Below are 21,024 nucleotides of genomic sequence, written 5' to 3'. Positions count from 1 at the left end.
GAAAATGTCAGTCCCACAGGGGGTGGAGATGGGAGAACCCCTGGCCAGAGGTTTGAGATTCTCTGCAGTGACCAGCCTAAGGAGAGCAGGCAGCACTGGGGTACAGAGCCAGCCCAGAGGGTTCTGGCAGGGGCTGCCACCCGGGTCTTCCACAAAGAAGGGAAGGGTGGTGGCGCCCACCACCGCCTCAACAGTGGCTGACAGGTGCTGGCTCTGGGGAGGCAGCGAGGTGCCCTGGCGCTATCCTGGGTTGGGAGGGAGTCTCCGCTCTGTTGTTATTTTGCTGTGTGCCCCTGGGATGCCCTGAGCCTCTCTGGGCCTCATTGCCTCACAGTGAGAAGTTAGACCAAGGTGGCCTTTCTATAAGTCCTTTCTAGCTCTGACTGCTGTGCTATGTGTGTTTTCAGAAGAAAGAGGCCCCACCCGAGGTTACAGGCCTCCTGCCTCCCCCTTTGGGTGATAAGCCTCCCACCCCAAGCTTAGAAGTCAATTTGGGGCCTCATTATACTATCCAGCCATCACCTCTGGGGAGTCCAGAGGTTGGGATGAGACAGGGATGTCAGCCCCCGGACCAACTATCAAGTCAAGCCCAGGGGCAGCCAGTGTGGAGGCTCCCCAGGCCGCTGCTCCTTCCAAACCTTGTCACCAGCTCACAGGCCATGCCTGCCCTCTCTGGGCCCTTGGGGACAATCTGTGCATGTTCCGTTCCTGCTGTTGTCAGACCCAGGTGAGTGGCCAGAGCGGCGCTGGCTTCAGGTATCTGGGCTTCGGGCTTCAGGCTTCGGGCTTCGGGTTCGGGCTCGCAGTCTGGATGCGCTTCCCTCCTCCCCTCAGCTCCTCCCCCTCCCTTCAGCTCCTCCCCCCTCCCCTCCCCTCGGCTCCTCCCCCTCCACTTGGCCCCTCCTCCTGGAGATGAAGCCAGCCTCCTGCGCTCCAGTCACCACCTCTCGCGCACCCCTCTGCCTCCGGCCCACCCCCTGTTCCCAGCGGGCAGGGACTTGGGCAGCACAGTTGCCATCCTGGGGCCACGGGTCTGTCGCCCTACGGCAGTTGCTGAACCTATGCTGCAGGTCTCTTTCCCCACCCTTGTAACCGAAACCGAGTCAGTCCTTGAATTTCCAAAGGCCCCATAGTCGGGTGGGATGGGGTGTGGCAGCTGCATGGCTCAGATCTGTGGCTGTGGCCAAATTGGGGTCCCGCTCACCTTCTCCGCTTGGGGGCCAGGTGGGCCGGGTGCTCCAGCTTTGCCCGGGAATCCAGGGGGACCCTATATCAACAAAGGAGCAGGCGGGAATGAAAATGGGGCTGGAGGGGGAGCTCCCCTTCCTTCTTCCTCCTGGGTTTGCATCACTACAGTTAATACGATGCATTTTGATGCATTTTGACTTCCTAGAAACACCACCTAGGAGCTGGCTGGCCTGCTGTGCTGGGGCCCACCCAGGAGGCTCTGCCCTCCAGGTCCTGGCTCCTGGAATCAGGCCTGGCCACCCAGACCGTTCCTCCCATGCCTCTTCCCTCCCCTCCGTCGGCCCATCCTAGCCCAGCCTGGCCTGGTCAGGCCTGCCCCTCCCAAATAGGATCATACAGACAGGGCTGGTTTTGTGTCTTCACTCACCGGTGGGCCGGGAAAGCCTGGCTGGCCTTGAAATCCCTAGGGGAAGAAGCAAGGGACAGTCTGCTGTGCCGCCCACTCTCTCCCTCCTGGCGGCCCAGATGGAAAGAGTGACAGGGTGAGGCTGCCTCGAGCCATGGGGCCTTGCCCTCCACTCTGCCCAAGATGACCAGCAGGTGAAGCTCTAGTCACGAGGTGGGAGGTTACAACTCAAGGACGGGTGAGGGCTGGAGGCTAGAGCTGGTCACCCCTCCACATGTGAGGGTGGCCACCAGGGAGAGGACCTAGCCCTTTCCCTGTGCCCATCCCCCCTCTCAGTCCTCCCCCATGATCAGGACAGCCAGCCAGGTCCTGTGGTCACTCACCTGGTCGCCCTTCTCTCCCGAGTTTCCTTGGGGTCCTCGCTCTCCCCGGGGACCCTGTCACCATAGAGAACAAGGCAGCTGGAACCCAGTCTTTCTTCCCCTAGACCCCAGGGCTGGACCAGGACCAGGAGTCCCCACGTCCACAGTTCCTTGTCTCCTCCATCACTCACCGCTGGGCCTGGGGCACCTGGGAGGCCTTCAGATCCTGGTGGGCCCTGGGGACACGAAGAAGCAGACTCAGTCACTCTGACTGGGGGAGGTGGGAGAGCAGGGGATGAGGCAGGGACCAGGGCACAGGGCACAGAGAGTAGATGGGGATGCCGGCAGGACTCCTCCCCCTGGTTGGCTCCAGCTTCCCTTCTCCTGCCTAAGCTATTGAATCAGCCTCTAACTAGTCCTGCCACCTCCTGGCTCACTTCAATCCAGCCAGCAACTGGCTGCCATTTCCTCTTCTCCAGCATAGCTCTGATTGTAACACTCTCTTGCTCCAAAGCCTTCCATGGCTCCCCTCTGTGCAACTGAATGAGGTCCATACTTTCCACCAGTGCTGGGTTTTGAGGCATCCTGTGATCTAGTACCACCCACCCTTTCCTGCTTCACTTCCTTCTCCCCGTCTTATCTTCTGCCTTGCTTGGTCGGACGGCTGTTCGTACCCCTGGGCCTTTGCAGAGCTGCCCCCTCTCCCTAGAATGCCTACCATTCCCCCACCCTTTCTGGGGCTCTTAAAACCTTACCAAGGGATTAGATGGCTCCAATCTCTTCCTGAGGTTCCCCCACCCACTCCCTTTGGGATTCCCCAGGATAGATAACCATGTGCCCTCCCCCACCCCCAACTCTATTCGGGGCTCACGTCCAACAGCACCGTCTCAGAGAGGCCTCCTGATCCTCCTTCTAATAGCACCCTGTACACCAGCTGGCCCCTTACCCTGCTCTCTTTTCTCCATTGCTTTCTCATTTATATGCATTGGCTTATTCATCTGTTATCTACCTCCCTCATTGGAATGTGAGCTTCTGAGGTCAAGAGGCACAGGTGCCTGTTTTCTTCACTGTGGCACCCGCAGAACAGCCTGCCACCCAGAAGGCCCCTGAGGAATGTCTGTTACTGAGTAAATGCACATGGGGTCAGCTACATCCCACCCGGGGCCTCACTGACGTGTGAGGGGAAGGGAAGACTAAGGTTTTGGCAGGTTGGTCACAGAGGGACTTGGGTGCAAGTCCACGCTATGCCCTAACTCACTCACTGACTCGCGGCAGCGTGTTGGGTGAACCATGTCACTTCCTGAGCCTGGGGATAACCTAACTGATATTATGTCCTCACCTGGTAACAGCCCCCGCCCCTGCGCTCACCCAGCTGGGAAGAGTGGTTCTGGGCTTGCGGATCAGGCCAGGCTCTAAGCTGGGTCTGGGGTCCCCCATCTGCCCTGCTCTGCCCTGCCCGCCCACCTGCTTTTGCAGGGGAGGAGGAGGCCTTCCTGCCGGCTGACTCTGCCCCCCCCCCCAACCCCTTGGCAGCCCTGGCCAGCCCAACTCCTTGAAACCCGCTCCGATCCTCCCTCCAGCCTCCCCTCCACCTCTGCGGCAACCAGCCCACGCCGCCTGCCTGCGCTGCAGCTGGAGTGACTCAGGGGGCAGGGAAGCGGGGTCAGGTCTCTTCCTTCGCAGGCTGCTGGGAAAGTCTCGGGTGGCCGTGGGGCAGGGACTGCTCCGTTTGGAGCCCTTCCTCCTGCCCCCCCCCCCCGCCCCGCGCCGAGCCCCGTGACTCACCGATTCTCCCTTCTCTCCTGGGGGCCCGACATAGCCCCGCTCCCCCTTGATGCCCTGACATGCAAGCAGAGAGAGAGCTGAATTAGCCCTGTGGCCTGCTGTCACGGCGCTAATGCGAGGGGTGGAGACTGGCCCAGGCTGGCACTTACAGGCAGATGGCACGGAGGGCAACGGCTGGGGGAGGAGGAGCGGGGCTGCTCCCCACCCGCCACCGTGGCCCCCAGTGGAAAGCGGGGCTACGCCCACCCAGCAGCCTCCAGCCTGGGGTAGGGGGGGTAGGGGGTAGGCTTCCCGTGGTCTCCCCACCTCTCCTAGCCCCCCCGCTGGGAGGCAGAACTCAGTCCTGGGGTCTGGGTGCTCGGAGAGTCTGGCCCTCCCGGTGCAATGGCTGCAGGCGACCTCCGAAGTGGAGTGGCAGGGCCATGCTGCACTACCACAGGGGCTTTGGGGAGCCCTGCGGGGATGGACGGGCAGACAGCCTGGCAGAGGCACAGGCTGAAATGCTTGGAAGGGAGGGAGCCTGCTGGGGGATGCGCCAGCCTGGCCCTGTCCTCACCCCCACCCCCAGACTCTGCTACCCCCAGAGCCAGCATCCCCTTACTCACGGGCAGTCCTGGGGGGCCCATGGCACCTGGGTAGCCAGGTTGCCCTGGAGGACCCTATAGAGAAAGGGAGACATTATGGACCAGCCCCCCAACGTTTCCGTTTCCCCCTCCCTGGGCAAAGAGCAGCGGTAACCAGGACGCCTGAGCTGCCAACTGAGCAAGCACACGCCCATCCGAGGACAGCCACCACCTTGGGCCAGCTCCCAAAGGCCCAGGTTCCTCTGGCTGAGACCACCACCACAAGCCTGGGACTCAGGGACACGTGCCTGCCTGGCCAGGACCTGGGAGCTGAGCCAGAGGAAAAGGCCCAGAGCAGGGAGGATGAGGGTGGGAGTGGGGGGAATGGGGCGTGGAAGGGGCTGCAGGAGGACCCTGGGAGAAGAGTCCCCGCGGCACTGCTGGAAGCCGGCAGGGTGGGGCAGGGCTGTTCGCCCCTTCTAGGGGGTTGGGGCACAGGGAGATCAGACTCCTTTGATCCCGAGGGGGTGTGAAGACCCCTGATCTGAGGGATCAGCGGCAGTGAGTTTCAAAAGGAATCCACCTCCCATCTTCCACCCAGCAGCCATCGCCGGGGGCCCCACCTCTGCCTCCCCAGGGCTCCTCATCCATCGCCTTCCCCTGCCGGCCCCCCTTACCGGTTCCCCCTTCTCTCCTGTCAGGCCCCTGAGGCCTCGCTCTCCTTGAAGACCCTTGGAGAGAAAAATCATGAGAACCTGCCGGGGAGGGCTGTCCCCACCCAGCCCCCAGCTCCTTTTGCCTGCTCTGCAGCCTTCTGTCCCCAGTCCAGGCAGAGCTGGGAATCACTGATGCCCCCCCATTAAGGTCCCCAGCAAGGTGACCATGGGATGTACCCCAGAAGGGTAACTGTGAGAGTTGTAGACTCTCACACAGGGGTGCCTCTCAAGAGCATACCCCCAAGACAGGTCACTATGGAGATATGCCCCCCCCAGGTAGGTGACCCTCAGAGGGTACCGCTCAGGCAGGTGACTGTCACCGATGTGCCCTACTTCGGTAAGTGGCAGGGGTGTACCTTCAGGAGTTTGACACGTGTGTGCTCCCCTGAGGGGCAACTGTGAGGAGAGGTATCCCTACAATGATGTTCCTCGACCAAAATGTATCACTGGATAGTCAACACTTACCTGTACCCCACCCCCAACCCCCAGCCACAAGTCACCTCCTTTTAGGGATGCAGGGGAGAGACATGGGCAGGCCCCCAGAGCAGACTGCTCCCTCCAGAGCCGTCCCTGTCACTTTTTAGGGTGGAAAGGGAGATCGCTTTCAATCAAAGCCAGAGCCCCCCACCCCTCAGTCCTCACCCTGACTTTTGTGGATTCGCCATGGCGTTAAGGGGCTCTGTCTGCCCCTTCTCCCTTGTGCCCTCAAGAGATGATGCCCAAATCTTTCCACAACACAAGACAGATGGCTAGACGGACAGATGGCCCCTTCACCCAAGCAAGCAGAAACAGACAAGGTCCGGCCAGGGTGAGGACGTGGGGACAGATGGAGCCATGACAAGGAGGGGCCCCGCTCCCTGAGCCTCCACCGCCAGGCCTGGGAGGACAGGAGCCAGGCCCCCAGGAACACCAGATCTGACAAGCAGGAGGTTAGTTTCCGTGACCCAGGAGGGAGCAACAGTGAGGATGGGGATGATTTAAACACACTTGTGACGATGACGCAGGCAGAGCAATTAACGACACCTGGCGGAAGGAGCGGGTCACGGCACTGGGCACGGGGGTGCCGGGCCCCACGACACCCAGAAACCCAGCTGGCTGGCATCACACGCCCAGCCTTGGGGCAGCAGACGGGGCCCGGAGCCGAGGAAGAGAGGCAGAGGAGGAAGCTGTGAGGTTCCTCTAGGACGACGGGCAAGGTGTAAGCATGGCTACCTTCAGATCCCTGGGGTGCCCCGGGACGGCCCTGCCAAGCAGCGGGGCAGCAACGTGTGCCAGCCCGCAATGTGGAGCCCTGAAGCTCTGGCATCTCTGCCGGGCTCTGTGCCAGGGGCCTGGCGGGGCCCCAAGAATTACTTCCAGCAAATCTTCAAGTCAACAGCAAAGGTGGGAGAAGCAGAAGGCAGAAGTGAAAAGGGAGGAATCAAGAGGCCCCTGGAGGCACCAGCTTCAAATAAGAAGGTGAAACAGCTCTGAGGCCTGGGGGCGGGGGGAGTGATGTGGGTTTGGGGGAAGAGAAAAAGGAGATTGTAGGTGCGGGGCGGGGAAGAGAAGATGAAAGAAGCAGGAGCAGAGGGAGAAAGGAAAAGGGAAAGAAGTCCGAGACTTGGGAAGATGTCCAAGCCGCTAGGACCACAGGGAACCCGTGTCGTTATGTGCCTGCAGGGGGACAAAGACAAACATGGAGGAGGGGGCGAGGGCTCCACAGGAAGGGAGACAAGCAAACGCCACAGAGACCTGGCTGGCAGGGGGAGGGGAGGTCAAGCAGCACTAGGTTCTTACAGGCAATCCGGGGGAGCCAACAGCACCAGGAAAACCTGGGGGGCCCTGGTGGGAGAAACAGGCAGGTCACAACTCAGAGGCATAGTAACCCTGGGCATCGTCTGGGGCAGGGGGGCATGGGGAGAGGAGGTCACAGGATTATTTCCAAGGCGGCTGGAAAAGAGACTCATTGAAGACACCCACTCCTCCCCCTTGGCTCCAGGAAGAATGGCTCGAACCATCAGCAGAGATGAGAAACAGTCCCCAGAGTCCAAGGGCCCTGGCCGAGTGCTCCCGAGTCCCGCTGGACACCCTCGGTGGAGTGCAAGCCCATCGTGCCTGCCACATGACCTCCAGATGCCCCCAGCTGGGTGGCTCCCACCAGCCACCTGTTCTCCAAAGAAAGCATTTTCAGTTCTTCCAGTCTTTCCTGGGCACTTCTAGTTTCCCGCCATAGCAACGCCATGGAGGACTCCAGGGGGGACATCCCTGGCCTGGCCTTTGTAGATCTGTCCTAGAGATGGCCCTACAGAGCGACGCAGGGCTGTTCCGTCTTAGGCCCCAGCCCAGTAGCGACTGGTGGCGTGGAGGCATGAAGAGATTTGGTCGGGTTGCCACATACTTTCCTGGCAGCCAAGACCATGAGCCAGAAGCCTAGGCCCTCCCACCAGGGGAGCCTGGGTCCACTGTGCGGGACACTGTAGGGATGGGGATGGGGAGCCAGGGGTGTGCCCTTGAGGGCCTCCCTGAAGCAGGACCACCAGCAGAGCGGAACAGAGCAGACCAGTTCCAGGGGCTTGGGTGGTGGGGTCCACAGTCCCCACAGATGCTCTGATGAGGGAAAGGGGCAGGTGGTAGAATTTCCCTTCTTCTGCCCTGACCAGCTTCCTGGATACAAGGCAGCAGAATGGAATCTGGGCGTTACAACCCCTTCGAGAGCTTCTCAAGTGGGCCAGGAAACCACGGATACTTACAATAGGGCCTGGAGGACCTGGGGAGCCCCTCATGCCAGGCGGACCCTGTAAAGGAAGCCAAGGGAAATGGAGGGAGAGGCTCAGGCCCCACAGAGCCCCAGGGTCTCTGCTGCCTTCCTCCCAGCTCACCACTGCCAGATCCACAGAGGGCAGGGGATGGCAAAGCAGGGCCATTTTAGCTGAGGTTAAACCTTTCATTCAGCCCATTCAATCATCCAACAAACATTTATTGAGCAGCTATTATGTCCCAGGCACTAGTTCAGGTGCTGGGGACACAGTAATAAACCAAACATAAAACTCCCTGCCGTGTGGCACTGATGCTCTAGGGGGAGAGGTGGGCAGTAACAAATAAAACCGGGGCTGGCGCATGGTGCTCAGGAGATGCGTGTGGAATGTTCCCAAAGGAAGAAATACACGGTCTTCAGAGGGTGACACGTGCACTGCACGGAAGGGACTAGGGGTTCTAGGGGTGGTGTGGGGGGGTCAGTTTCTCCGAGAGGCCAGGGAAGGTCTCCCTGAGAAGGTGATATCTGAGCAAAGGGTGGAAGGGGCAAAGGAACGAGCCCCGGAGAAGAGCTGCGGGCAGAGGGAGTGGCTGGCCGGGGCGGAAAAGGTCCCCTGGGCCGGGAGCACCTGGTGTGCCAGCAGAGCGAGGGACTCCCAGCCATGAGAGGCGCCAGGTGACCTGAGACTTGGAGGCCCCCAAAGGACTCCCAAGAGACAGGGAGCCACCAGAGGGCCCGGGAGGACACTGGGCAGGAACGAAACTGCCCCCGAGAACTGAGGGCCACTTGCATGGAGACACCGGCCCCCTTGGGGTGCTGCCCGGATGAGGGAGGGTCTGGCCCTGGTCTTACCTCTTCCCCTCTCTGGCCAGGCAGCCCTGGAGGACCGGGCAGGCCGGGGCTCCCAGCACAGTCTGGATCCCCCTCGCCGCTGTCTCCCTGGAGAGGGATGGAGTTGGTGAGCTGAGCAGCCAGGGCCCTCCCTGTGGGGCCCGGGACACAGGCGAGCAACGGGCATGGGGCCACTCACCCGGGCCTCCTCAGCTCTTGGGCGCTCCCGCTCTGTGAAGCACTGAGGGGGACAACAGGAGGCCCTCCATCAGGCGAGGCACCGGGCGCTGTGCCCACACCAGGCCAGCCCGGAGCCCAGCCCCCTACCCGGGCACAGCTGTCCAGGCCTGGCACGCCGGGGATACCCTGGTCTCCCTTCTCGCCTTTTTCCAGGAGTGCAACTGGGTGGGCTGTCTGCCCCTGGACACAGTCCCTGCACAGGCTCTGACGAGAGAGGAGAGGGCAGCGGGGCATGGGTCCCAGAAGGCCAGGGCAGGCCGAAGGGGGAACCCCACTCCGAACTCAGCCAGGGAGCCCCGTCCGCTCTCTCTCTCTCTCTCTCTCTCTCTCTCTCCCCGGCCACATCCCTGTGGCAGCTTTGCTCCATCCTCAGGAGACCCAATCCCAACACTGGCTTTGAGTTTCCTCCAGGAAGCAGCTCTGTGGGGCCAAGCCAAAGCCACTTTCCAGACAGGCGCGTGGGAGGAGGCAGAGGGGCCCACAGAGGGACCATCTGTCCCGGCTGTTCCTGCAACCTGCCCCCACTGTGAGGACACGCCACGAGGATTTGGGCTGAAAAGGCCTGCTCCAAACACCAGCTTCTCCGCCCAAGGGAGCAAAGGAGTAGCTGCAGGAGGAGCTAGGCCCTTTGTAGACACCCTCCGGGATGGGGCTTGCCCTCCTGCCCCAGCAGATCCCGACTGTCACAGGCTCCCCCGTTCACCCATCCATGGAGGGATGTCCCTGGACCCCTGGGCAGGAGCCCCTGCTCCACGGTCATTGTTCACTGCCCAGCCCAGGGATAATGGTTGGCATTGACTCAGCACCCACGATGCCAGCCATTGTAATAGGCCTTTGCACGTGATCACATTCACTCCTGACTGTGCAATGAGGCAGGTAATCTTGCAAGCATTCTGGAGATGAGAAAGCCAGGCTTCCTCTGGGGTGCCTTCTGACCCCTTCTCCAGACCACACTCGGTTCCAGTTTGGGGTCCTCCACAGAGCACTTGGTTAAGAGGCTGTCAGATGACATGTGGCACAGAAACATGCCAAATCCTGCATTTGGGGTCATGCAATCCCGTGCCCAGGGGCAGGACTTGGGGGATCCCCAGCTTGCCAGGAGCCTCAGGGAGAAGAACTGGGCTTTCACTGCCACACTCCGCTGTGATCCAACCTGTAGCAGCTGTCAGGAGGTTAACCCGACTGCAAGCTGCTTCTGCAGACATCTGCTGTCCAGAGCGGGGGCAGGGCAGGCAGTCCCAGGCTCTGGCCTGACCGGGACCCACAGGGGAAGTGGGAGGTCCGGGGCACTGGCTAGCCAGTACTTCAAGGGGGTGACTGGGACAAGGGGGCTCTGGAGGGGCCCCAGAGGATGCTAAGCTGGAGGAGAGGAGAATCCAGGTCTTGTCTCCAGAGGTGACTGAGCAAGGGAGGCCAGACCAGGCCAAAGCCATCAGTGTGATCTTGATGCTATTGGCAGCACTGGCAAGGGCCGACCCTGCCAGGACCCCAAGTCCCCTCCCCTGCACCACTAGAACTGCTCCTGAAATCCTGCCTCCTCCCTGGATTCTTTCTGGATTGTCCTCTGGTCAATCTGTCCTTCTTCCGGGCCCCCAACCCAGTCCCGTCAAAGAACATAAGTAACGTCCACAGCTCCCTGCCTGACGACTCAACTGCACTTTCACCCTCCGCTCTGTTCTAGAAGCTACTAGACCCTGCCCTGGTGTGACCAAGGTGGTACAGGGCCTCACTGGTGGCTCCCATGGGCAGGCTTTGGGGCAGGAACTGCCCACAACATCCACCATGGGGGTACCTAGGCAGGATCCCTTCAAACACTCATTCAGCAAGGTTGGAAGGACCGAGGGTCTGTTACTCGCCAGGCACCATGCTAGGCCCTGTGTGCCGCTTGGAGAATGCACATTCCCCGCAAACAGGTCCCGTCTGCAGCTCTCCCTGTGCAGCTCTCCCTGTGCGGTGCTGAGCACATCCTACAACGATCCCCTTAGGGGGCTTCTCTCCTTCTCTCCCTCCTCCTTCTCTCTTACCCCCTTACCTTAAGGAGGTGCTGTTCAATTGGTAAGGATCCCTGCAGGAGATAAGACAGGAGGGCTCAGGCAGGTGAGGGGGAAGGGGGACGGAGACTTACGGGATCAGGTGGAGCCTCAGGAAGCCACATGCCACCCTGGCTTCTCCCCGCCTCGCAGGAGGGAGGGAAGAGGGCCCCCACGGCAGCTAAGGGAGCTGGCACGGCCAGCTCAGCCCTGGGAAGGGCAGGGAGGGGGCTGCACGGTGACCCAGGCTGGTACCTACCAATTCCGCAGTTAGTCCAGGCTGTCCGGGCAAACCGGTGTTTCCAGGCACTCCCTGCAGCCAAGAAGAGATGTGAGTGAGTGGACTCTTCTCTGGAGCCGAAGGCCACCCTGCTTCATGCCCACCAGCCCCCCTGCCCCTTCCCTTCCTGCAGCACCGAGAGCCCAACGGGCGCAAGGCTGGTGTCCATGCTTAGCTCAAAATCTCCAGACTGTTTGTGGGGAAGGCTGAGGAGGCCCAGAAGGGTGACCCCTAAAAGCAGTCCAACAGGAAGTTTTTCCCACATGTTAGAGGAAGGTCAGAAATCGGGCAGAGGAGCTTCTACATAGTAACTACGTTTCTTTTTCCATTTCCTATCTAATCTCCCTGAGTCTCGGTTCTCTTGGTGAGTTAGGTGTATCACCCCCAACTTAAAAACAGAACAGAGAATTCAGAGAGGCTAAGTAACTTGCCCAAGATCACAAGATGAGCAAAGTGCAGAGGTGAGATTCAGAGTCAGGACCACTGGCTCCAATCCCCTCTCTCAACCACGATCCCAGCACCTTCCTCAAAAGACATTCCCCAGAACACCATGTACACAGCAAGGTGGAGGCTTGGGAGCCAGACCTATGCAGGTGCGAACTCTGACTACCTGGGTAGCATCTGGCAGCTTACTTGGAAAAAAAATTTTTTTCTGTGTCTCAGTTTCCTTATCTGTGAAACAGGGATCCTCTATGGGGAAGCGAAGAGGAGACCGTGACTGTGAGGAGCTCAGGTGAGGTGTTTCCACCCAGACTCCCTGTGGCCCCTGCAGGCTCATGATGCACATTTGCATATTAAATCCCCCCACGGGGGCCGGGAGCATGTTCCCTTTTCAATCCCCAGTGCCTGACACAGAGGAGGCATGCATTAAATTAGCTCAGAGTGAACACACTGCTGCACACCCTGCTCTCCCCGCCGGGGACTTCCTTGGCCCGTTCTGAGAGCTGGCCTCCCTTCAAGTCCCGGCTCCCAGCGACAGAACACGGCCACCTTCCCCTGCGAGCCTGTCCTGTTCCAGGCCAGGCTCTACCAAGGCCCGAGGCAGACTGGAGTCAGTCTCCCTCCCGCAAGTTCCTGTACCAGTCCTTCTGCATCCTGAGGGAGTTCACAGGGTAATGTGCTTAGGATAGTCCCCCGTGCAGGGAAAACGCCTTGAACCTGGTCGTTATCCTTATGCACCTAAATTATGCTCCCCCCCCCCCCCGCCCCGCCGCTCCGGTTGCTATTGCCTGTGTGTCAGCTCAAGCCTGATACTCGGTGATTTTCTTTCCCTGCCCTCCTGGAACTAAATGTCCCACCTGTTCTCCTACCAAGAGCTACCCACTCACTGGCTACTAACTACATAGCCTCAGGCACATTGCTTGACCTCCCTGCCTCAGTTTCCCCTTCTGGGAAATGGATGATTACAGGAGATTTCATTACTTGGCAAATAAATGCCGTCTATCTCTGGGCCCGTTTCTGAGCCTGAAGACGAGGAGCTGCTGGGCCCTCCCTTCCTTGAAAGGACTACAGGGTCCACCTGGCGAAGAAGAGCTGTATCTTGCCTGGCACAGGGCAGGTGCCTATTAGTGGCAGCCTTGGCTTGGTCTCCAGCACTGGCACCGGGCGAGGACTCTGGTGCCTGGGACCAGACTCTGCAGTCACTCTTTTCTGCCTTGTTCCCTCAACATGTCTTGGCAGGGTTCACACCCTATCAGCGTGTTAATGGGTCACTTTGAAATGACTCTCATGCTTCCCCAAGCAAACTGCAAGACCCCTGCAGACAGATTCCTGTTTCCTGGTGGTGCAGCAGGAGGCTGGGACACTTGGTAAATGTGTGGTTGGCCCATGGGGGACTGAGAGTTGGCTCTAGTTCTGAGCTCTTGATGAGACAGAGAGAATTGGATCCCGGCAGAGACTCCCATCAGCAATGGGGACTCACCAGAACAGATTCTCACCCCAGGGAGGCAGCGGGGGATGTATAAAATCTCCGGGGGTGGGGGGAATAGTTTGTAAAAAGCTTCCATGTGATTCTGCTCTGCTTCTTCAGGAGCTGGGAGCCAGACATGCAGAAGCCACTGTCTGTCCCTCCTAGGACCTTCAGAGAACAGGGCCTGGTGTGCATGCCGCTGGGGAGCTGTCCTGCAGGGCAGTGGCAGGGAGGAGAAAATGCTGGGCGCTGGGGAAGCCCAGTCCCGCGCTAATTCCGAGCCGGATGACCTCAGACAAGATACTTCACCTCTCGGAGCCCGTGTGCCCAGCTGAGACTTAGGGAGAACACCATCTGCCTATCGGAGTTGACATGAGACTCCCATGAACAAGAGAATGGATATAAAATAATCATAGTCACCGGCCTAATGATGGCTAATGCCTTCTAAGCATTTACTATGTGCCAGGCATGGTTCTACACATTTCACATGCATTAACTTGTTTAAAATTCACAAAAGCCCCATGAGGTCCGTGCTATAATTATATCCACTTGACAGATGAAGGAACTGAGACACAGAGAGGGTAAGTAACTTGCCCGGCACCACACCACTAGCACCTGGCAGAGCTGGGATGCAAAGTCAGGCTGATGGGCTCTGGAATGCACTCTCTCAGCAGAGTGCCACACGGATCTCCACTCCCACGGCTCTCCCCTCACTGTCTCTGGCCTCCCTGCTATATTCCCCCAACTGTCGGGCACAGTCCCACCCCCAAGGCTTTGCACCTGCTGCTTTCACTGTCAGGAATGCTCTCCCTCATGGGCTTACTCACTCATTTCCTCTAAGTCTGGATTCTTTCCAATGCTCTTCTTGAACATCCTCCTTGCCCTCCTCCCACTTTCTGACCCCACGCCCTGCTTTCTCTTCCTCCTTCCTCCTTGCATGAATGAATGTTGCACGCTGCTCCAAAACAGGGGAGCGCCATGCCGGTGTAAGGGATTGTTTGGTCCAGATCCTGGGTTCCTGACCAAGGCCTGACCTTAGCCTGAGCTTGGCCCGGGTGTCAGTAGGGTGCCTGGGCCAGCACACAGCAGAGCATTCCTCAAGAAAGGGCTGGGACTGCCCACGACCTGCCCTAAGGGATCAGTGGGTGCCCCCCATGTCGCTCTGGGGAGCAGGAACCTAGAGGAGTGAGGATGGCACGCATAGGTGTTGGGTGGAGGCACAGAACACCCAGGGGCCAGCACAGAGCCCCAGCCCCGCCTCCCCGCCACCCTGCCTCCCAGACTCCCATCCTCTCCTCCCCCTTTACCTGTAGCCCGGGCATTCCAGGAGGGCCAGGTGGTCCGGGAACACCTGGGGGACCCTGAGGGAGAGGAGAAGTAATCAGACCCCAAAGAAAGCTCTGTCCCACTGCTGGGGGCAGCAGCATTAGGGTGGGCAAGCCGTGGGGCGCTGGCGGACAAGTGGAGAAACAGAGGAGACAAGCGACACACACCTGCGGGCCCGGCTGCCAGGAGCTGCCCATCCAAAGTCCCGGAGCACCCTGGGTGGGAGTGGGGGTCGCAAAAGAAGGGAGAGGTTATAGGCAACGTCCACACCAAGCGCAGGGCTGCATGGGGAGGCAGCTGGCTAGGACGCAAAGCCCTGTGGGGCCCACGCATGTTGAGCCAACGCAGGAAGCCAGGCCTCTCCCCCGGCTGGGGGGAGGGCTCTCAGCGCCACTTACCGGCATGCCAGAGAAGATGGGGTCCCCTCGAGAGGGGCAGGAACACTCCCCTGGCTCACCCTGAAAAGACAAGAGCTTTTGTCAGAGGGGGGCGAGGATGGAGGACCTTCCGGAAGCCAACATCTGGGAGGCAGCACGGGCTGTAGGATGGAGAGGCCAGCGTTTAAATCCAGGATCCGCCTCTTACGAATGTGCCCTTGGGCAACCAGTTCAACCTCTCGAGTCTCAGTGTCCTCATCTGTAAAATGAGGGTAATAGCACCAAATGCATAGACTGTCAGGAGGGTGGACTGGATGAACATACACAGAGTCCCTGCCACATGGGAAGCCCTTATGCCCCCAAGGGCTGGATGTTGCTGCTATTCCTGTCGGTTTGGGTTCAGCGTCTGCTGCCACACAGCTGTTCTGCCTCCCGGACGCTTGAGGCTTGGCCGCTGCCGTCCCGCTCCCCTTGGCCTGGCCCAGTCCCCCACGTCTCTGCCCTCTCACCACTGGTCCTCTCCAACTTAGCGCCTGCCCCAGCCTCTGACTCAGGCCCATCTGCAAATGCAGCCACCCCCGTGGGGCCCTTGGGGCTCTCTGGGTCGCCTGGGATCCTGGTTGTGCCCTGGGCCAGCAACCAGGTGAAGTGAGAAGTGTTCGGGGCCCCTGCTTCCTGGAACCAGGGGGCTGGTGGTAGCAAGGAGACCAGGATGACTCCTCAGCTTCTGTCCTCCAGTCCAGAGTATAGGTTCCCCTGGGGGCGGGGCTCCTGGGGCGGTTTATTTCCCCCCCAGTATTGGCCACAGGGCCTTGGGACTCACCTTCTCTCCCTGAGGTCCCTTTTCACCCTGCAGGGAAGAAACACAGCGAGGTGAGTAGATAGGGGTGTGGAGGCAAGAGGCCGTATCTTCCTGCTGTCCTGAGACGCTGTACTCACCGGCATCCCTCTGGCTCCTGGAGGGCCACTTTGTCCTTGCTGCCCATCTGGGCCCTGAGGGGAGAGAGCCCAGGGTCAGAGGCGAGCCTGGACTGCAGCCAGCCGCGTGGCCCACGTGCAGGGGAGGGCGATAGGAGAAGCAGAAGCCTGTGTCCCAGTGGCCCTGTCCTCAAGGAGGGGGCTCTGGCACAGGAGACAAGGAGCGGAGGAAGCAGGAAGACTGGCACTTCCTGAGCGCCTTCCGGGTGTCGGACACTGGGCCAAGCGCTGGTCAGACGACACTGAGTGGGATCCCCCCTCCCAGCCCTGCAGGATGGCACTGTTCTGTTTGACAGGTGAGGAAACTCAGGCTTAAGGAAATTTCGTAACAGACCCCCCAGCACGACTGCACCAGCTACAGGCGGCCCGAGGCGCCTGCTCTCTCCCTGGCGGTCCCTTTCATGCTTGACACACATTCTATCACAAAGGTTATCTCAGATGACTTAGCAGGAGATAGGAAATTTCTGCTCTTATTTTCTCACCGAGGATTTGGAGACTCTGAAAGGCTGTCACTTGCCCGGGGTCACACAACTAGCACTGCGTGTGGGGCTGAGACTGGAAAGCCTCCTGGATGGGGTTCGGCCTGAGGGAGGAAGGTCTGGAGAAGTCCACCGGGCCACACAATGGCATTCTGATGGCCGCCTTTCTGTGGGCTCTGCCACCTTCACACTAGGGACTCAAAAATCCATAAGGACCAGGACCGCCTTTGCCTTTAACCTCTGCCTTTCCCCTGGGGCTCCCTGGGACAGGCTGGGACCCTGACAGTCCAGCTCCAGTGGCCCATAGACTGGCGGTGTGGACGTGGGCAAGGCGCTGGCCCCTCTGGGCCTCCCTGCACCCTCGGGAGGACTCTATCAGTGATTGCCAAACTGGAACTGGAATTTCTCTAGGGATCCGTAAAGATAGAAAAGGTCTCTTTCACTGGGCTCTTTTCCCCATTACCAAAAGCCCAAGAAAAATTACACATTTGCCCACGACCCAGCATGGCACAGGCCGGCTGAAAGGTAGCATTTCTTTGATTTTGGCTAGAATTATACCATCTTGTAAAATTCTAGTGGGTTCGTGTGGAGCGGAAGCTATTATACAGGTATTTGATGAATGAAAATGAGGAAATGCACTTATTATTACTTAATCTCTGCAATTTGTTGAATAGACACATCTTTTAAAGCATGGGACTCATTGGTGGGATAGTCATGAAGAGAGGTCTTTGAGGGTAATGAGGTTGGAAGTGTTGCTGGTCTAGAGAGATCTGTGCTGTCCAGTAGGGTAGCCCATAGCCACATGTGCTTATTTAAATTTAAATTAATTAGAATTAAATGAAATTTACAATTTAGCTTCTGAGTTACACTGGCCACAGTTCGGGTGCTCAATAACCATATGTGGCTTGGGCAGAGGAGAAGAGAACATTTCCATCCTTACGGACAGTTCGATGGGGCAGCGCTCATTTAGAAGATTCCCCCAAAGCCCGAGATTTGAAGTGGGGGCGGGTGAGTTCACATACGTGCTTTGAGTCAGACAGACCTGGGTTCAAGTTCTGACTTTGCCTCCTCATTCTCTGGCCTTCAGCTTTCCTCATCTATGAAACAGGGACAAGAACAGCCATTCCCTTACAGGGCTATTGGGAGGTTTAAGCGGATCTCTGTGGGTCTAGAGCTTAGCACCAGGCTCAGCAGTCACTGCTCCCAGAATGGTGGCGATCAGTAACGTCATTAGTCAGGTGCCCCCGTCCAGACAGTGTGGTCTTCTTTCTCGGAGGCTGGGCTTTTCTCTTCCCATCCCCCATGCGGCCAGGCCCCAGCGGGGTCAGCCCTGTGCCCTCTTCCCAGCAGTGAGAGCCTTGGCCCCAGCAGGCCTCCAGCACAGAGCGCAGAGAGGACCCTTACCGGAGGCCCAGAGACACTGGCACCAGGGGGCCCCATAGGCCCAGCAGCTCCTTTCAGTCCCGGAGACCCCTGGGAAAGAGAGGACACGGAGGCTACAGGGGCAATCAGGCAGGTGGGACGCATCAGACCAGGTCTTGGGTGGCCCTGTGGCGGGCACGTCACAGGTCCCCTGTCCCCTGTCCCCTGAGCCAGGGCACTCCAAAGCACCACAGGGCTAGTGCCTGACGAGGCACAGACTCACCTTGACGCCCTTCTCTCCAACGGGTCCAGGTGGCCCCCGAGGTCCTGGAAGTCCCTGCAGATGGAAGCACAGTTAGTTAACCCTTATCCTAAAGCGGCCCCTTCCCACCCACCGCCCCCAGCCTCCTCTAGGCCCAAAGCAGACATACCTGAATGCCAGGCAAACCCTGGACTCCAGCTTCCCCCTGCAAGTCAGAAAACACAGCCTGGGCCACAGCTGCCCAAGCCAACCTGTCTCACTGGCATACCTGGTCTGGGGTGGGGTATATACCAGCCGAAACTCAAGAGAGCTCCCCAGGAAGACTGTGAGGGTGAGAGAGGCAGGGGGCCAAGCCAAGGTCCTCTACAGAAGTAATGGCAGGCCAGGGCTGCTGACCAATTCCTTACCCCAGAGCTGTGCCCTTGAGCATTTGAGAGCAGGCAGGGCTCTGTAGTTTTAGGGGTAGATAGGAGTGGGCAGCTGGCTAATGGAAGTGTTGGGAGCGCTGGGGGGGCAGGTAGGCAAAGGTAAGGCTAAAAACTCACCTGGGGCCCTTGGACTCCCTTTCCTGGAGGCCCGGGCTCTCCCTGAAGAGGCAGAGGGACAATCCTTGGCTTGAGATTCCCCACTCACCCGTAAAACCTCCTACCCCAGGCTCTTCCCCTTAACATTCTTACTTCCACCTTCTCCCTACGCTGTAGCCCGTCTTCCCCACTCCAGGCCCTATGCCCCCATGTATCTGCCCACTCCTACCCTCATCACACACCCGCAGCCCAGGTTCCCCATACGCACACATACCTGGGTGCCCTTCAGTCCTGGGGGCCCTTGAACTCCAGGTAGACCAGGCTGGCCCTAAAAGATACAAGTGGCCCATGGGGTCCCGCAGGGGAAAGGGTGTAGGTGGGAGAGAAGGCAAAGCTCAGGCAGGGAAAGACCAGAGGGCAGGCAGCCGGAACTCACCGGTTTACCAGGCCGGCCCACACCTTCTGGGCCCGGCTCTCCTTTGGGGCCCGGCTTCCCAGGCAGTCCCGCCGTGTTCGTCACTGCCCCCTGCAGGCTGGGGCAGGCAGTGCAGCCATCACCCTGGTCAGAGATGGGCACAGCCAGGAGCCCTGAGCCAGGACTGACAGCAGGGCCAGGGGGAGGCCTCAGAAAGGGAGCCCCTGTGCCCCTCTAAGAGCTCTGCCCCTCCACCGCCCCCACCTCAGTCTGGGAAATCACCACTCCTTGCTCTTCTCCTTGCCGTGGAGAAGAGCTGAGGCGTCCCCACCCAGTGACTCTGGTATTCTGTAAGGCTCACAGTCTGACTCTGCCGTCCTTCACCTCATTAACTCTCAGCCTGATTTCTTTTGGTCCATGCAACAAAATGCCCTCTGCCCGACTGACCTTTTTTCCTTTGGGGCCCATGGGGCCCCGAACCCCCGGCTCTCCCGACAGTCCCGGCTGCCCCGTGGTGCCTGGCACTCCAGGATCTCCAGGATTGCCAGCATCACCCTGTAAGGAGTAGGGGTCAAGGAGGGCAGACCCAGCCCCGGGAACTAAAGGCACTCGGAGCCCTTTGCTGGGGCTGGGGGCTGCACAGGGAGTGGGGAGAGGGCACAGGGCCATCAGGAACACGAGATGGAAAGCTCATCAGACAGGTGGTGCCCCCACCCATGCCCACAAGGTTCTCACCTTCTGCCCCTTCAGTCCACGCTCTCCAGCCTTGCCCTGGGGAGAAAGCATTTCTAGCATCCATTCACTCACAGCAGACACCCCTAAGTGTCCAGCACGGTGTTAGACCCAGGGAATACAGCAGTGTGCAAAACAGACCACAATCCCTGCTCTCGTTCTAGGGAAGCGATACTGTATAGATGCAGAGAAGAGACAAGCCAGATTCCTGCCTCGGTGACCCTGGGCAAGTTACTTAACCTCTCTGTGACTCGGTTTCCTTATGCATCAATGGGGATGATAAAAATGGCACTGGCCTCTATCCTGCGGCGTCCCTGTGAGGCTAGACGCGCCGGGCCGTGGGAAGCAGCGCGCCGCACAGAGCGAGCCCTATGCCCACACTCGCCGCTCTCAGTGAAACGGTAACAATAATGGGCCCGCGGCAGCCATCGCTTCCTGGATGCCTATTGCGGCCGGTGGGGTGCTTCACGCACAGCATCTCGGGGCTTTCCAACAACGCCACGTGGAGGAAACAGAGACATGGAGAGGAAAAATAACTTGCTCGAGTCAAAGAGTGAGTGAAAAGGCAGCGCTGGAGTTTGAAGCCAGGCCCGTCTGGTCCCAAGTCAGTGCTCTGCGCGCCCTGCCAGGAGGAAGGGCTGAGGCCCCTGAGGCCAAGCTCCTCTGGGGACAGAGAAGCACTGACGTTTCCATACACTCCCACCTACTCCCCGCTGTCCAGGGAGCCAAGCGACCCAGGCAGGGGTCCCTCCCCTCCTCTGAGCCCTGCCTGCAACAACGCGGGAACCCACCTGTTTTCCTGGCAAGCCATAGCCTGGAGGCCCAGGCTCTCCCTTCTCTCCAGGAGGGCCAGGCAAGGTCACCATGTAGCTGTCCCCATCCTGAGGCCTGGACAGGGCTGGGCATGGCTCACAAGGCTCCCCCTGCCAAGCAAGGACACGGGGTCGGGGTCGGGGGGAGATCCCAGGCCAGGCCTGGGATCTGGGGTCTGGGGAATTGAGCTGGGCCTGACACAGCATCTCTGCTGGGCAAGGGATAGCTCAGGAGAGATTGTGGGAGGACAGGTAAGAAATGAAGGTGGGGGCGACATCATTAAGGTCTCGAATGCCATGCTAAGGGGCAAGATGTTACCCTCAGGCAGTGGGGAGCCTCGACGGGCTGGAACTAGAGCAAGTGTGTGCTGAGGAAGTTCACCCTGGCTGCAGCGTGGAGAACGTCCCCAGACTCACCTTCTCCCCTTTGATGCCTGTGGGTCCCACTGGCCCTGGTGGGCCCTGTGTGATTGAAAAAAAAAAAAAAAACAAGGCATGTGTGAGGCCCGGCACCTGCCTGGGCTATGCTGGGCACAGTCCGGGTCTGCTGCCCCTCCCCCCCTTCGGCAGCAGGCAGCACTTCCCATGTTTCCTTCTCCCCAGAGCATTACCCACCTGCCGGCCGGCTGGCCCTGCCTCCCCAAAATTCCCCTGGAGCAAAGCAGAGAACATAGGGTCAAAGTGAGGCGGCATGACAGGTGCTGAGTCAG

At 59.5% G+C, this 21,024-nt stretch overlaps 1 protein-coding gene across 3 annotated transcripts in view; it reads right to left on the bottom strand.

Moving 5' to 3' along the window:
* Window positions 1-21,024, bottom strand: part of COL16A1 (collagen type XVI alpha 1 chain) — a 47,755-nt gene that overhangs the window by 11,916 nt on the left and 14,815 nt on the right. For all 3 annotated transcript variants that reach the window (XM_088023022.1, XM_088023023.1, XM_028113897.2), the window contains 30 exons: window positions 20,930-20,965; window positions 20,732-20,776; window positions 20,294-20,425; window positions 19,506-19,541; window positions 19,218-19,325; window positions 18,792-18,914; window positions 18,630-18,683; window positions 18,377-18,418; window positions 18,001-18,036; window positions 17,853-17,906; window positions 17,612-17,680; window positions 15,690-15,743; window positions 15,574-15,600; window positions 14,772-14,831; window positions 14,541-14,588; window positions 14,355-14,408; window positions 11,118-11,171; window positions 10,861-10,893; window positions 8,916-9,032; window positions 8,788-8,829; window positions 8,610-8,696; window positions 7,753-7,797; window positions 6,800-6,844; window positions 4,982-5,035; window positions 4,347-4,400; window positions 3,742-3,795; window positions 2,148-2,192; window positions 1,978-2,031; window positions 1,616-1,651; window positions 1,205-1,267 (listed from right to left, as the gene is read on the bottom strand). In XM_088023022.1, coding sequence (XP_087879148.1) covers window positions 1,205-1,267; window positions 1,616-1,651; window positions 1,978-2,031; window positions 2,148-2,192; window positions 3,742-3,795; window positions 4,347-4,400; window positions 4,982-5,035; window positions 6,800-6,844; window positions 7,753-7,797; window positions 8,610-8,696; window positions 8,788-8,829; window positions 8,916-9,032; window positions 10,861-10,893; window positions 11,118-11,171; window positions 14,355-14,408; window positions 14,541-14,588; window positions 14,772-14,831; window positions 15,574-15,600; window positions 15,690-15,743; window positions 17,612-17,680; window positions 17,853-17,906; window positions 18,001-18,036; window positions 18,377-18,418; window positions 18,630-18,683; window positions 18,792-18,914; window positions 19,218-19,325; window positions 19,506-19,541; window positions 20,294-20,425; window positions 20,732-20,776; window positions 20,930-20,965 — 1,761 coding nt within the window. The remainder of the gene's footprint in view (window positions 1-1,204; window positions 1,268-1,615; window positions 1,652-1,977; window positions 2,032-2,147; window positions 2,193-3,741; window positions 3,796-4,346; window positions 4,401-4,981; window positions 5,036-6,799; window positions 6,845-7,752; window positions 7,798-8,609; window positions 8,697-8,787; window positions 8,830-8,915; window positions 9,033-10,860; window positions 10,894-11,117; window positions 11,172-14,354; window positions 14,409-14,540; window positions 14,589-14,771; window positions 14,832-15,573; window positions 15,601-15,689; window positions 15,744-17,611; window positions 17,681-17,852; window positions 17,907-18,000; window positions 18,037-18,376; window positions 18,419-18,629; window positions 18,684-18,791; window positions 18,915-19,217; window positions 19,326-19,505; window positions 19,542-20,293; window positions 20,426-20,731; window positions 20,777-20,929; window positions 20,966-21,024) is intronic.

Source organism: Eumetopias jubatus, unplaced genomic scaffold (genome assembly GCF_037043125.1).
Source record: "Eumetopias jubatus isolate StellerSeaLion01/CBP00866 unplaced genomic scaffold, mEumJub1_p1.0 scaffold_4, whole genome shotgun sequence".
In the NCBI taxonomy this organism is placed as follows: Eukaryota; Metazoa; Chordata; class Mammalia; order Carnivora; family Otariidae; genus Eumetopias; species Eumetopias jubatus.
Note: the sequence above shows the minus strand (reverse complement) of the source record. Positions and strands in the feature narration are given on the sequence as shown.